The sequence below is a fragment of the Equus caballus genome, chromosome 23 (assembly GCF_041296265.1).
Source record: "Equus caballus isolate H_3958 breed thoroughbred chromosome 23, TB-T2T, whole genome shotgun sequence".
Lineage (NCBI taxonomy): Eukaryota > Metazoa > Chordata > Mammalia > Perissodactyla > Equidae > Equus > Equus caballus.
Genome location: NC_091706.1, coordinates 68288489 through 68302563, shown reverse-complemented (window position 1 = coordinate 68302563; position 14075 = coordinate 68288489). Strand labels below are relative to the sequence as shown.

At 50.0% G+C, this 14075-nt stretch overlaps 1 protein-coding gene across 2 annotated transcripts in view; it reads right to left on the bottom strand.

The window, feature by feature from the left end:
• Positions 1-14075, bottom strand: part of BICD2 (BICD cargo adaptor 2) — a 50232-nt gene that overhangs the window by 18462 nt on the left and 17695 nt on the right. For both annotated transcript variants that reach the window (XM_023627619.2, XM_023627618.2), the window contains exon 2: positions 2414-2626. In XM_023627619.2, coding sequence (XP_023483387.1) covers positions 2414-2626 — 213 coding nt within the window. The remainder of the gene's footprint in view (positions 1-2413; positions 2627-14075) is intronic.

Sequence of the window (14075 nt, the reverse complement as noted above, 5' to 3'; positions counted from 1 at the left end):
CCTGATGCTCAGCTTCCTTCCAGGAGGCTCCCGCAGCCCAGATGCCAGCAGGCAGGAGACAAGCCCTTTCCCGACCCATGCGGTGGGTGAGAGAGGGGACTCTGCTGGGACATCTCTGTCACTCACTCCTGGGCATGTGCAGGGCCCAAGACTCACAGAGGTCCACTAGAACACAGTCCACCATTACAGGAAGGACAGGGTCCACCAGGAAGGCCAGGACAGGGTCCAGTGGGACAGGAAGGATGGGGTCCACTGATACAGCCAGGGCAGGGTCACAGTGGACCAGTCACCCTGTCCAGGTGGACGCTGGTCTTCTTAACCTGACTTTGCCTCCAGCTGGCTCCCTGGGACTCTACTTCTCCATCTGCAAAATGGAGCCCAAGACCACGTCCTAGGACCAAAGCTGGCTGGACCTGTCCATACTGTGCAGAAGTCAGAGGTCAGGACCCTAGAGCTGCCGGCCCAGTGACCTTAGGAACACAGCACCTTGGTCTCTCCACCTGTGAGATGAAGGAAGTGACCAGAAGCCCAGAGAGTCACCAAGCAGATGAGTTATGAGTTATGGGCAGCTGGAACTGTCCCACATGCTGACCGTTACAGGGGCCACATGACAGAGGCCACAGGGTCTTCCTGGAGAGTTGGGCATGAGGAGATCGACACCTAAGTCCGTCATCGCAGGGAGGAAGGATGGGGGTGGGTCAGAGGGCACAGCGCGGCTAGTCCATCAGTCACTGAACGTGGACAGTGGCAGGACTGGGCCCCGGGATGCAGACACCTTCCTCGTGGAAGCTTATCTCCTCGGGCGACCCCACATGGCCTGCGTGGCCGGGTCACACCAAGGCAGGCATGGGCTGGTGCTTCTGGAGGACAGTGCTTGACATCATGTCCTCTTGGTCCAAGCTCCTCAGCCAGGCCTGAGCCTTGGGTGTGAGCCTCATGATGGTGTGTGGGGGGGCGATCACCATACCTGAGGCCACCGAGGAGCTCAGCACAGCAGCTCAAGCCGAAGTGACAGGACCAGGACTGGCAGAAGAGTGACGGGGACAGACAGAGCTGATGATGGTGGGGACAGTGACCAGGGTTCTGGTCCAAGCAGGTGGCAGTGAGGAACATCCACCCAAACCAGGAACACAAGAAGGCTCCATGCGGCCCATCCCACAATGCCTGCGAAGGGCACAGGTGGGGCGGGGTGCACGGGGCGGGGAGCAGCAGGCTTCTTCCTGATGCCCCAACAGGAACAGCAGGAATCCCGGCCCCACCAGACCTGCTCTTCTCTCACAGCATGTAGGACGGGCTGAGCTCATTTCCTGATGCCCAAAGCCAGGAGTCAGCAGGATCCATGCCCTCCTGACAGCCTGTAACAGGCCCTCCTGGAAGAGGGAAGGGGCAGAATGTGCCCAGGCTGGGCAGACCGCCTGTACTGGCTTTTCTGGAAAAAGGGGCCTGGCCGGGCTTTTCTGGAAAAAGGGGCCTGGCCGACAGCACCAAGGCCCCTCCTCCCCTGACCCCGACCACAGCAATCCCAAAGGAGAAAACCAGATCGTGCACTCTGGCTCCCAGCCTCCAAGGGCTGCCCACCCAATGGATGCAGGCCAAGCTCCACTCGGGCAACAGGCTGACCCCAAACTGCAGCAGGGGAGGGACGGTGACTGCTGCCCACTGCCTGCTGCTGTCAGACCTTGGGCTCCGTCCCAAACCTCGCCAGTGTCCCCTCCCAGCTCTGTGGGACCCTGACCACCACAAACTCTCCTGTCTGAGATGTTGACCTCAGAGCTGCCCACCGCTCAGAACCATTTACCCATCTGGTCACCTGTCACTGCCCCCCAAGAGAACAGAGAGTAGAGGGTGGGTCTCCCTGGGCCCAGAACAAGGCCTCTCACCCTTCCTGATGAGAACCTGGGGGCTCCAAGGACCAGGGTCCCCAAGACCACGGCCAGGACTGCACTCATGTGGACTTCTGGCTACGCCTGCTGACCCTGCCACTGTCTCACCCCATCTTGGGGGCAGCAGCCTGGGCTTCCACCTCCCTCTGAGGGCAGTTGACTGCTTGCCCTCCCCTCTCTATTCAGCCAGGCCTCTCATGGCCAGGTGCCCATGAGGGGCTAAGCTGGTCCCGGGAGCCATTCATGGCAGCCCCTTCTGACTTCGATGTCAGGAGCTGGCAGGCAGATGCTACAGTCCTGTTTTCCGGAAGAGGAACAGGCTGGCTGCCCGTGGGACCCAGGATTCACACTAGCTCAAGTGCAGAGCTGGGACCGTCCACTCGGGCCCTTCCGCACCATGAGAGGCTGGGCGGGCAGGTGGGATGACTGATGGTGTGGTCCCCCACCCCCAACTCTCAGCAGCCCACATCCCAGCCCGAGTCCACAGACACCCTCACCCCGCCCAGGCCCCGCCCAGGCCCACTGCTAACCTCTTTCAGCTCCTGCGCCACTGAGGCCAGGCGCTCGTTCTCCGACTGTGTGTTGGTGAGCACGTTGCGCAGCTGCTTCAGCTCCGTCTGCAGCTCCAGCACCTTGCGCACGTAGTACTGCTCCTTGGAGGCCGACTCCTGGATCAGACTCTCCTCCCGGCTCTCGCCGTCTGCGGCCACCTTCTTGTGGTTTGTGTGCGCCTGTCCGAACGCCTGGCAGAGACAAGACGCTCATGAGAGAGAGCCCGGCACCAGTCCTGTGGCCAGACATGGGGCTAAGGAGGGGTAGAGGGGCCTACAGATGGGACGCAGAGGGTCTGGGGATCCCAGGGGCAGGACTAAAGAGGGCCTAGCAAGTCAAGGACCGGCCTGGAGACTGGGCAAGGAGGGGGCGAGGTAAGGGTGGGACCCCCAGTGGAACACACGGAGAGGAGGCCCAGCTGACATCGCTGCAGCACAGTCCCTCTGCGGAACCAGGCCCTGCCTGGGGGCTGGGCAGGGAAGCCCCTAGGACCAGGGTGGGTGCGAGGCCCCCTCCAGATGGGGAAACTGAGGCTCGGTGAGATGCTCCCCCGCTGCCTGACCCTGACGCCTCTGTTCACTCATCCAGGCCTGGCCCGAGTGAGGGGACAGGAACGTGAACCAGGACATTCAGAACCAGCCAACAGGACCACATGTCCCAAGTCAGGAGACTCCACTCGCCTGGCCAGGGCCTGGATGCAGAGCTGAAGACCCAGGCAGAGAGGAGAGGATGCCACCACAGACCCAGTGAGGGCTGTGGAGCTCAGGGAGGAGTCCATGAGCAACGGCAATCAGAAATGGTGCCAGCCTGCCCAGTCCACACCTGGGTCCCAGACGGGACCTCCCACCAGGTCATGTCCCCACAGGAGAGGGGCCAGGCCCCCAGAAAGCGCCTCTGCTTCTCCTTCCCTCCCACTCTGCACCACCCCAGGAGCCAGGACGGGACCCCGGCAGGCCTCACTCTCCATCCTCTCCAGAGGCCCCTACCCACTGGCCACCATGCAGACCTCTGGGAGACGCTCTCTCTCTACAGGGCTCCTGGCTCAGGGAAGGAAAGCAAGTTGAGAGAGGATTCCTGGAGACGGAGGCCCTTATCTCTTGAGAGAGAGAGGAACATTTCCACCCATTTCCTGTTTGACACAAGTCTGGGCCTGCTGGCCTAGGCCCGAATCTTCACCTCTGTCCAGCTCCCAGCCTGGCCCAGGAGCTCCACACGGCTTCTCAAAGACAGTGGAGCTGGAGACTTGCACCTCCCGCCAAGACAAAACAGCCACAGGGACTGGATCTGATGAGGATTTTTAGGCTGCTTAATTTTAAAATGGCTTATGATGAGGATTTTTAGGCTGGTTAGTTTTAAAACTACAGAAGAGATTCAGGCTCCAAGGAGTGGAATTTGTTTGCCCCTTTGTTGGGAAACATTTACATTTCTAAGGGAAACCTCTATCTGTGAAGATGCCTCCCTCTCTGTGTCAGGAAGAAGGGGGATGGTCTTATCTCTAGAAGCTCTTAATCAATGCCAGAGGCAAGAACTTAAGTTGGTTACTGTCTGGCAACCTCATGTAACTGACCCCCCCCCCCCAAATCCTCCTTTGTCTTTAGCTGAGGATAAAATTCAAGCGGTGACTTCTGCCATTTATTCAATCCGGTTTGATTCTTATCCAAAAGTTGTGGGACCGCCAAATGGCCGGACCCTACTGGCACTGATACCCCTTTAACTTTTTTACATATTCTTTGTCTTGTAAAGAGATAACTCACATACCTATGCCTTAAATTTAGCTCTAACCCTCAACTTGGGGCAGCAGAAACTCTGACTGCCCATGGGTCCTGTCCCCATGCTATTCTATTCTCTAAATAAAAGAGCACTACTGCCCGATCTTAAGAGCCTAAGAAATCTTTCTTTCAACTCCTTGGCTCACCGACCCCGCATCAGATCTACCTCCCGTGGGGAGAACTAAAAGTAACGGAACTCCAGGAGGCTGAGGATCGGTGTTCAAGTCGCTGGACACCAGGCAACGAAAGGCGGGGCACGGGGGGTGCTCCACAACGGCCCCCAATCCCCAGGAGCAAGGAGCAGCTCTAGCCACGGTGCAGAGAGACCAAGGCGGCCAGGAGGCCTGAGTGGAGGGGATGGTGCTGGAAGACGGTGAACAAGGCAGCAAAGGCGGCCAATCCGTGGACAGCCGAGCCCCGAGCCCCGTGTCTCTGCAGGGGACAGACGGCCAGCGCGAGCCTGAAGGGAAGCCATGGAGGACGGCAGGACCACCTGGAGGGACAGTTCATGGCTTGCACAGGCAGGAAGCCACACTTGTTCCACCAGCCAGAGGGGAGCACTCACAGGGCCAGGCCACTGTGGAGCCAGGGAAATGCACTCTGGTCCCAACCAACAAAGCCTAAGGGCAAAACCCAAAAGGATCAAACTATATCCCAGAGCAAAGTGGAGAACACACACAGGAGTAACGGCACCTTCTCCCGACATGGCGAAATGCAGAGCCTGGCACCCGGTCACAGGCGACTCGGCCCACAAAGGGTCAGGGAAGCCAGTCCACGGTCTAGAGGTCGAGAGGAGCCCAGACTGACCGAGTGACAGTGCGAGACACGGCGGGCCTGAGTTCCGCAGGCTCAGGAGGCAGGAGATGAAAAGGCACCTGGGCAGGATTAACAGCAGATCACGCATGCAAAAGAAAAGGCAAGTAACCTGAAGAAGCAGTGAGTCTACCCAACGTGAAACACTCAGAGAAAAGAAGGATGAAAACCAAACAGCACGAGCGAGCTGAGGGACCACGCAAGGCACCCTGCACACAGTAACGGGCGTCCCGGGGGCAGGAAGAGGGGTGTGCAGGAAGAAGGCTTGAAGAAACGCTGGCTAAAAATTTCCCAGATTTGATGGAAACTATCAATCCACAAATACTAGCAGCTCGTCAACCCCCAAGCACAAGAAACATGAAGAAAACTACACCAAGGCATATCACAAAATTGTTGAAAACCAGTGATGCAGGGAGAAGACTAACATCAGCCAGAAGAGAAGGCAGACAGCAAACATAACAGCGGACTCCTCTGATGAGCCTGGGGACAGTGGAGCAATATCTTGAAAAAAAAAACCAAACCCATCAACCACAGTGCTCTAGCCACTGAACACTGTCCACAAACAGACGTGGAACAAAGATGTCAGACAAACAAACGCTGAAAGAGTTCATCACCAGCAGGCCTGCATTGCCAAGTGTTAAAATCCTTCAGGCAAAGAAAAACAACACCAGATGCAAATCTAGATTTACGAGGAGTGAAAAGCACCAGAAATGGTAATTATGTGGGTAAATGACTTGTTTATCTTATTATTTAAGTCCCTTTAAAAGATAATTAACTGGAGATTCAATGCAATCCCCATCAAAATTCCAATGGCCTTTTTCAGCAGAAATGGAAATTCATAAGGAATTGCAAGGGGCCCAGAACAGCGAAAACAATATTGAAAAAGAACAAGTGGGAAGACTCAAATTCTGGCTTTCAAAACTTAATATGAGGCTACAATGATCAAAGCAGTGCGGTACTGGCATAAGGACAGACACTATAGACCAAGGGCACAAGAGAGTCCAGAAAGAAACCCTTGCTTGGGGGTCATCTGCCCTTGACAAGGGTACAAAGATGATTCAGTGATGAAAGAACAGTTCTCAGCAAACGGCACTGGAACAGATGGAAATCCACAGGAAAAAACGAAGTTGGATCCTGACTCTGCATCAGGTACAAAAATTAACTCAAAATAGGGGCGGGCCCAGGGGCGCAGCGATTAAGTGCACACGTTCCGCTTCAGCAGCCCGGGGTTTGCTGGTTTGGATCCCGGGTGCAGACATGGCACGGCATGCTGTGGCAGGCGTCCTACATATAAAGTAGAGGAAGATGGGCACAGATGTTCGCTCAGCACCAGTCTTCCTCAGCAAAAACAGGATTGGCAGCAGTTAGCGCAGGGCTAATCTTCCTCAAAAAAAAAAAAATTAACTCAAAATGGATCAGAGACCTAAACATAAAGAACTAAAACCACAACTCTTAGAAGAAAACACACGGATAAATAAATCTTCATGACCTTGTTGACAATGGGAACATGTGTCGCCAAAAACACAACCAACAACAAAAAATAAATTGGACTTCACCAAAATTAAAACATTTGTGCATCAAAGGACACTATCAAGTGAAAATGCAACCTACCCAATAGGAGAAAATATTTTCAAACCTTATATCTGATAATGGTCTAGTATGCCGAATATATAAAGAACTCCTATAACTCCACAATAAAAAGACAAACAACCCAATTAAAAAATGGACAGAGGACTTGAACAGACATTTCTCCAAAGAAGATAAACAAATGGTCAACAAGCACATGAAAAGATGCTCAACATCAACATATATCAGGGAAGCGCAAGTCCAAGCATAATGAGATAGCACCTCACACCCACTAGGATGGCTGCAAGCAAAAAAAAAGGAAAATAACAAGTCTGGCAAAGATATAGAAAAACTGGAACCCTTGTGCATTGTTGGTGGGAATGTAAAATGGTGCAGCTGCTGTGGACAACAGCCTGGCAGAGCCTCAAAGAGTTAAACATACACTTACCATATGGTCCTGCAATTCCACTCTTAGATACAGACCCAAGAGAAATGAAAACATACATCCACACAAAAATTGTACACAAATGTTCATAATAGCCAAAAAGTGGAAACCATCCAAACATCCATCAATTAATGAATGGATAAGTAAAATGTAGTCTATCCATACAAGGAAGTGTTACTTGATAATAAAAAGAAATGAATTACTAATCCATGGCACAATACAAACCAACCTTGAAAATATTCTGCTACATGAAAAAAGCCAGGCACAAAGGGCCACATACTGCATGATTTCATTTATATGAAACATCTAAACAGGCAAATCCTAGGGACAGAAAGCTGATCAAGAGTTGCCAGGGCTGGGGGTGGCGTGGGGAGGTTGGAGGGGGTGTCAGTTAAGCGCCACGGGGTGTCTTTTTGAGCTAATGAAAATGTTCTAAAATTACTATGGTAATAGATGCATAACTCTGTGAATATGCTAAAAGCCAGTGAATTTCACATTTTAAATCAGTAAATGATATGGTATAAGAATTTATAAATAAAGTTGTTTTAAAAAGTTAAAGGATGAAAAATGATAACCCATGCTACCACTCATCAAAAGAAAGCTGGAATGGCTCTATTAATATCAGATAAACTGGATTTCACAGCAAAGAATATTATCAGAGAGAGAGGGTCTTTTCATAATAATGAGGAAGGAGGTTAATTCACAAAGAGAACATAGGCCTACATGTTTATACACCTAATAGCAGAGCTACAAAATACAGGAAACAACAGCTGGCAGAACTGCGAGAACAAACAGACATCCAAAACTCCAGTTGGGAGAGTTCAACACCACCTCTCCAGAATTCACAGAACAATGGGACGGCTCGTCAGGATGGACACAGAGGACAAGCACCAACCGGCCTGAGGCAGGGGCAGAACCCCGCCTGGGGCAGCAGCACACACTCTTATCCAAGGCACAGAAGCATCCACCCATCGGACCACACTGGCTCTCACACGTGCCTCAAACGGAAAGGACTCAGGTCACACGAAGCGTGTGCTCCGACCACAGGGAATTAAGTGTGGAGATCTCTGGGAAATTCCCCAATATCTGGCGACTCAACAACACACTTCTAAGTAATGCATGGGTGAAAGAAGAAGCTGAAAGGGAACCAGAGTATGTTTAATTGAATGAAAATGAAATCAATATGCAAATTTGTGAGAGGCCACTAAAGCAAGCTCTGAGGAGGACATTTACAGCACTGACTATGTTAGGGAAAAAGAACAACCCAATCAATAACCTCAGCTTGCACCCTAAAAGCCCGACCAGGCCCTGTGTGCAAAGCTCAAGGCGCAGCTCACAGCCCTGTGGGGTGGAGCCCTCTCAACATAGGAGACCACGGAGGCTCGCGAGGCCAAGAGCCTGGGCCCTGTGTACACACAGCTGGTGATGGCCTTCGCCCAAATGACCCTGGGGCCTCCTCCAGGCAGAGGGATGACGGCCTTCAAGCTGTGCCTCATGGCTGCCATGCTCCTCACCTCCCAGTGCCAGACAGTTCAAGTTCCCTTGTACTGAACACAGAGCCCATAAAGCTCACTGGAGCACAGGGGTTTTTTTAATCTTTTTTTTAAATTATTGAGTTCATAATAGTTTTACATCATTGTGAAATTTCAGTTGTACATTATTTCTTGACTGTCACCATATAAGTGCTCCCCTTCACCCCCGTGCCCACCCCCTACCCCTCTTCCCCTGGTAACTGTTTTCTTTGTCCACTGTTTGTTTATATTTTACACAGGAGTGAAGTCACACGACGTTTGTCTTTCTCTGTCTGGCTTATTTTGCTTAGCATAATACCCTCCAGGTCCATCCAGGTTGTTGCAAATGGGATGATTTTGTCTTTTTCATGGCTGAGTAGTATTCTGTTGTATATATACACACCACGTCTTCTCTATCCAGTCATCAGTCAATGGGAGGAGCACAGTTTTAAACCCTCCATACTGGCTGTGTGTTTCTTAGGGCAGGGGCTGACTCTTGTTTATGGCTGGTCTTTGGGCCCAGATGGTATCTGACAAGAGTTCAGCCAGCCCCAGTCACAACTGTCTCTTTTTTCAGCCGTGTGCTTGTGTATTCACTCAATCAGTTGCTCAACAAACACTGGACAGTACTGATGGTAGACTAGGACACACGTAGTCACACCCAGCCTAAAACACTCATGAACTCCATCCTCTGGTGGCGGGAGTGTAACTGGTACAACCACTGAGGAAAACAGCAGGTGCTAACGCTGAGCACACAGCTGTCCTATGACCCAGTGTTCCCACTCCCGCTGGAGAGGAATGCTTACACACATGCGTGAAAAGACATGTTTACAGGAGAATTATTTACACAAGCCCCAAACCAGAAAGTTTCCCTGTGTCTGTCAACAGGAGAGGGAAAAACTGTGAGACATATAGTCACAGGACGGAATACCACACAGAAACGAAAATGAGTAAATTACTCTTATACAGACAACAGATGAATCTCACATAATGTTGAGTGAAAGAAGCCTGACACAAAGAGCATATACTGTGTGATTCCAATTACACGTACACTGCCCAGAATAAGCACAACCAGCTTTGGGGGTACAAGTCAGGGCAGGCCTCTCCTGGGTCAGGGAGGCCCTCAAGGGGGCTCTGCGGCTGGAGATGTTCTGATTCTTGACCTGGGGGCTTATCACGTGGGTGTGTTCAGCCTGTGAAAGTTCACACTCATGATTTGTGCTCTATATGTTTTTCCTCAATAAAAAGTAAAAACTAAAGACAAACAAACTAGAGTAAGAGCAAACGAAACCCAAAGGAAAAAAAGCAAATAATAACGATCAGAATAGAAATCAATGAAAAGAAAAAAAAGCAACTTCTCTGACAAGATCAATCAAATCGATAAACCTCTAGCCAAACCACCCGGGTGGGGAGAAGACCAGCAGCAGGAACAAAGGGGACAGCACTACAGATATGAATAGGAATAATGAGGGAACACCACCAACAGCTCTACACCAACAAGTGTGACAACTCGGATGAAACAGCAACCCCTGAAAGACACAAACCACAGAGCCCCTCAGGAGACAGGCAACCCGGGGTCCTGCATCGTCACAGCACTTGAACGTGCCACGAAAGCCCCACAGAGAACGTTCCGGGCCCAGAGGGCACTTTGCTGGTGAATGCTACCAGACACGTAAGGAAGAAGTGAGTCCAACTGTACACAAACTCTCCCCAAAAACTGAAATGGAGAGAATATTCTCCAACTAATTTTATGAGGCCAGCATTACCCTGTGACCAAAACCAGAGACAGTATAAAAGAGAAAACAACAGGCCACTATCCCGATGAACATAAATGCAAACAATTCTTCACAAAATTTTGTCAAATAGAATTCATCAATATGTGAAAAGGATAAGAAATTGTGATACAGTGAGGGGCTGATTCAAACAATGCAGGGTTCATGAACATTAGGAGAAAAGTCAAGGTAATTCAGCATATTAACAGGCAAAAAAGAAAATCCACATGATCACCTCAAAGGATGCAGGAAAATGATCTGACAAAATCCAACATCGCTCCTGACAAACGCTCAGCAAACAGACGGTAGCTTCCGTAGCCTGGTGAAGGGCCTCTCCCACTCCTGACAGCTGACACTACTCCATGCGGGAAACTGAGTCTCCCACTCTGCTCCACAGTGCACCACGGCTCCCAGCCTACAGCCAAGGAAGCAAGAAAACCACAGGCATCCAGACTGCAAAGGAGAAAGCAGCACTGTCTTTACTCACACATCACACCAGTCTACACAGAAAACCCAAAGGAAGCTACAAAGAAGCCTCCAGAAAGAAGAAGTAAGTTTAGCTAGGTGGCAGGATACAAGATCAATATACAAAAATCAAACTTATTTCTATATACTAGGAATAAAGTGAAAATTTTAGAAATGCTACTTACAATAGCATCAAAATATCAAATGCTTATGCTTAAATCTGACAGAAGATGTACAAGACTTATACACTAAAAGCCACAAAATATTGTTGAGAAAAATTAAATAAATGTTCATAGGCCAGAAGACTCAAGATTGTTAAGATATCAATTTTCCACAAACAGATCTTCCAATTCATTACAAGGCTGATTAAAATCCCAGCATTTTTTTGGTAGAGATGGACGAGCTGGTTCTAAAATTCATATGGAAATTCAGAGGACTTGGAATAATCAAAAGGAGTTTGAAAAAGAAAACCAAAGAAGGAAGACTAGCACCACCTGAGCTCAATACTTATAAAGCTCCACTAAGGAAGACGGCACAGTACTGGCATAAGGACAGACAAGGAGGTCTGCTGAAGAGGATGCAGAGCACAGAAACAGACCCACACGTATGGCCAACTGATCTGAAAAAGGCAATCTGGAGGAAAAGGGATAATTTTTTAACATAATGGTGCTGGAAAAAAATGAGTATCTATATGTAAAAAATGAACTTCAATCCACCCTCATGGCATATACGGAAATTAATTAGAAATGGATCATAGGCTTAAATGTTAAAGGTATAAGACTTCCAGGGGAAAATAAGAGAAAATGTTTGCGACCTTGGACATGACCCATGAAAGAAAAAACTGGAAATCTGGTCTTCAAAACTAAGAACTTAAGGTGTTTGAAAAACAAGTTAAGAGCATGACGGTGATCGAGGGCATTATGCTAAGTGAAGTCAATCACACAGAGAAAGACAAATACCACAGAATCTCTCTTATACGTGGAATCTAAAACAAAAACAGAAAACAAGCTCACAGATGAGTCACGCGTCACTCAACGACAGAGACACGACCTGAGACGCGCATCATTAGGTGACTCTGTGGATGTGTGAACATCACGGAGCGTGCTTCCACAGATCTAGATGGCACAGACGACCACACACCCAGGCTGCACGGCACGAATCACACGGGACCACCGTCGTGCCTGCGGTCCGCTGCTGACCCAACAGTTACGCGGCACGTGACTGTGTGAGAAACCACACCTACACAAAGTCCAGCTACACGCTATTTATGGGACACACAGGACAAAAATAAGGACACAGAAAGCTGAAAGCAAACAGAAATAAGAAGATCTACCAAGCAACAACAATCATAAGAAAGCTGGCATACTTACACTAATAGCAGACAAAATACGACTCCCAGACAAAAAGCACTACCACGAACAGACAGAGTCAAAAACAACAGTAAAACAAATAATTCGTTTATTGATAAAACTTAGGACTTTTTTTTTTAACCAGGAATCTTGTGATTGTCATAAAATACACAACATAAATTTTACCATCTTAATCATTTTTCAGTGTACAGTTCAGTAGTGTGAGGCAACCAATCTCCAGAACTCTTCATTAAAAAAAAAAAAAGAAAGAAAGTTAAGTCATAGACTGGGAGAAAATCTGTGCAAATTACAAACTTGGTAAAGGACCTGTATCCAGAATATAAAAACTCTCACAACTCAATCAGAAAAACAATCCAATAAAAAGTGGGTAAAAGAGGGGCTACTCAGTGGCGTACTGGTTAAGTTCGTGTACTCCACTTTAGTGACCCAGGGTTCGCAGGTTCACACCCCAGGCACGGACCTAGCACTGCTCGTCAAGCCATCCTGTGGCAGCATCCCACATGAAATAGAGGAAGGTTGGCACAGATGTTAGCTCAGGGCGAATTTCCTCACCAAAAAAAAAAAGATAAAAGAAATGAACATATACTTCACCCGAGAAGATATTTCTATGGGAAAGAATCACATGAAAAGACACTCAGCCCTGGAAGTGATGACGGAAATGCAAATGAGTGCTCCCCAAGACAACACTCCATAGCTGGGAGGACGCCAAGCATTAAAATGCCTGACCCTACCAAGGCCGCCGGCCTGAGAGTGGGGCAGTGGGAACTCTCCCACACTGCTGGCGGGGAATGTAAAACGTTACAACCACATGGGGAAGGAACTCTCAGATTCTTAAAAAGGTAAGCACCTCCCTGATGGATGGCATAGCCACCCACTCCTCAGTATTTACCCAAGGGAAACGAAGGCACATGTCCACACAGACGCTGTAGGAATGTGCGCATTTCTAACCACCAAACAAACTGAAATCAACCCAATGACCATCAACAGGAAAACGGATTTTTTAAAAAGTGTGGTGCAGCTTAACAGTGGAATACTACTCAGCAATCAAAAGGGAGCAGCTTTTGATACTCACGTTAACATGGATACATCTCAAAATTATGCTCCGTGGAAAGCCAGACAAAAACCAACACTTGCTGTATGATTCCATTTACATAAAACTCTAGAAAATGCGGAAAGACATGTACAGTGGTTGGGGACGGGGAGGAGAGATCACCAATGGGGACGAGGAGACACCTGGGTGCTGGAGACCTTTGTCCCCTTGCATGTTGTTGGCCTCAGGAGTGCATGCCCATGTGAAGACTGACCAGGTTGAATCCTTTAAACAGAGATGCTCAGGCCTCCATAAAGCCATTTAAGACAATGACCTGCACGTTTCTGAAGCATCCTACTCCCGGCTTGGAGACTGGGAACGCAGGAGATGCTGTCCTTGTCCTCACTGCCCAGTTCACAGGCCAGGAGGCTGAGGGTCGGAAAGGTGAGCCCCCGGCCACTCAGCCCACCTGTCTACATTTCTTCTGACCAGAGCAACCTCGCCCCTACCTCGCGCCGTCCTGTGTGCCTCGAGTCCACCTCGAAATCTGCCTCCCCGCCAGGGGGAGCGCTCAGAGCAGCGGCATGTACCCTCTGACTGGGGTGTCTAGCTGTGGGTATGCCTGTCCTTGCAGCCTTCCCAGCCTCACCGCACAACTCCCAGGCTGGTGCCCACCCAGGGTGCCCCCCGAGGGCCCCCAGAAGACCCGCGGCAGTTCGGGGATCCAGCCGGGGCCTCGACCCCAGCCCTGCCCACAAACCTCCCAGCTGCTCTGGGGAAGACGGGTCATGCCCTCCTGGACCACGGGACACTCGTCTGGGTGTCGAGGCAGTGGTGGTGCCTTTGTGATGCCCCCCAGGGGCTGCCCCAGCTGAAGGCGGGCTGACACTGTTCCTGAC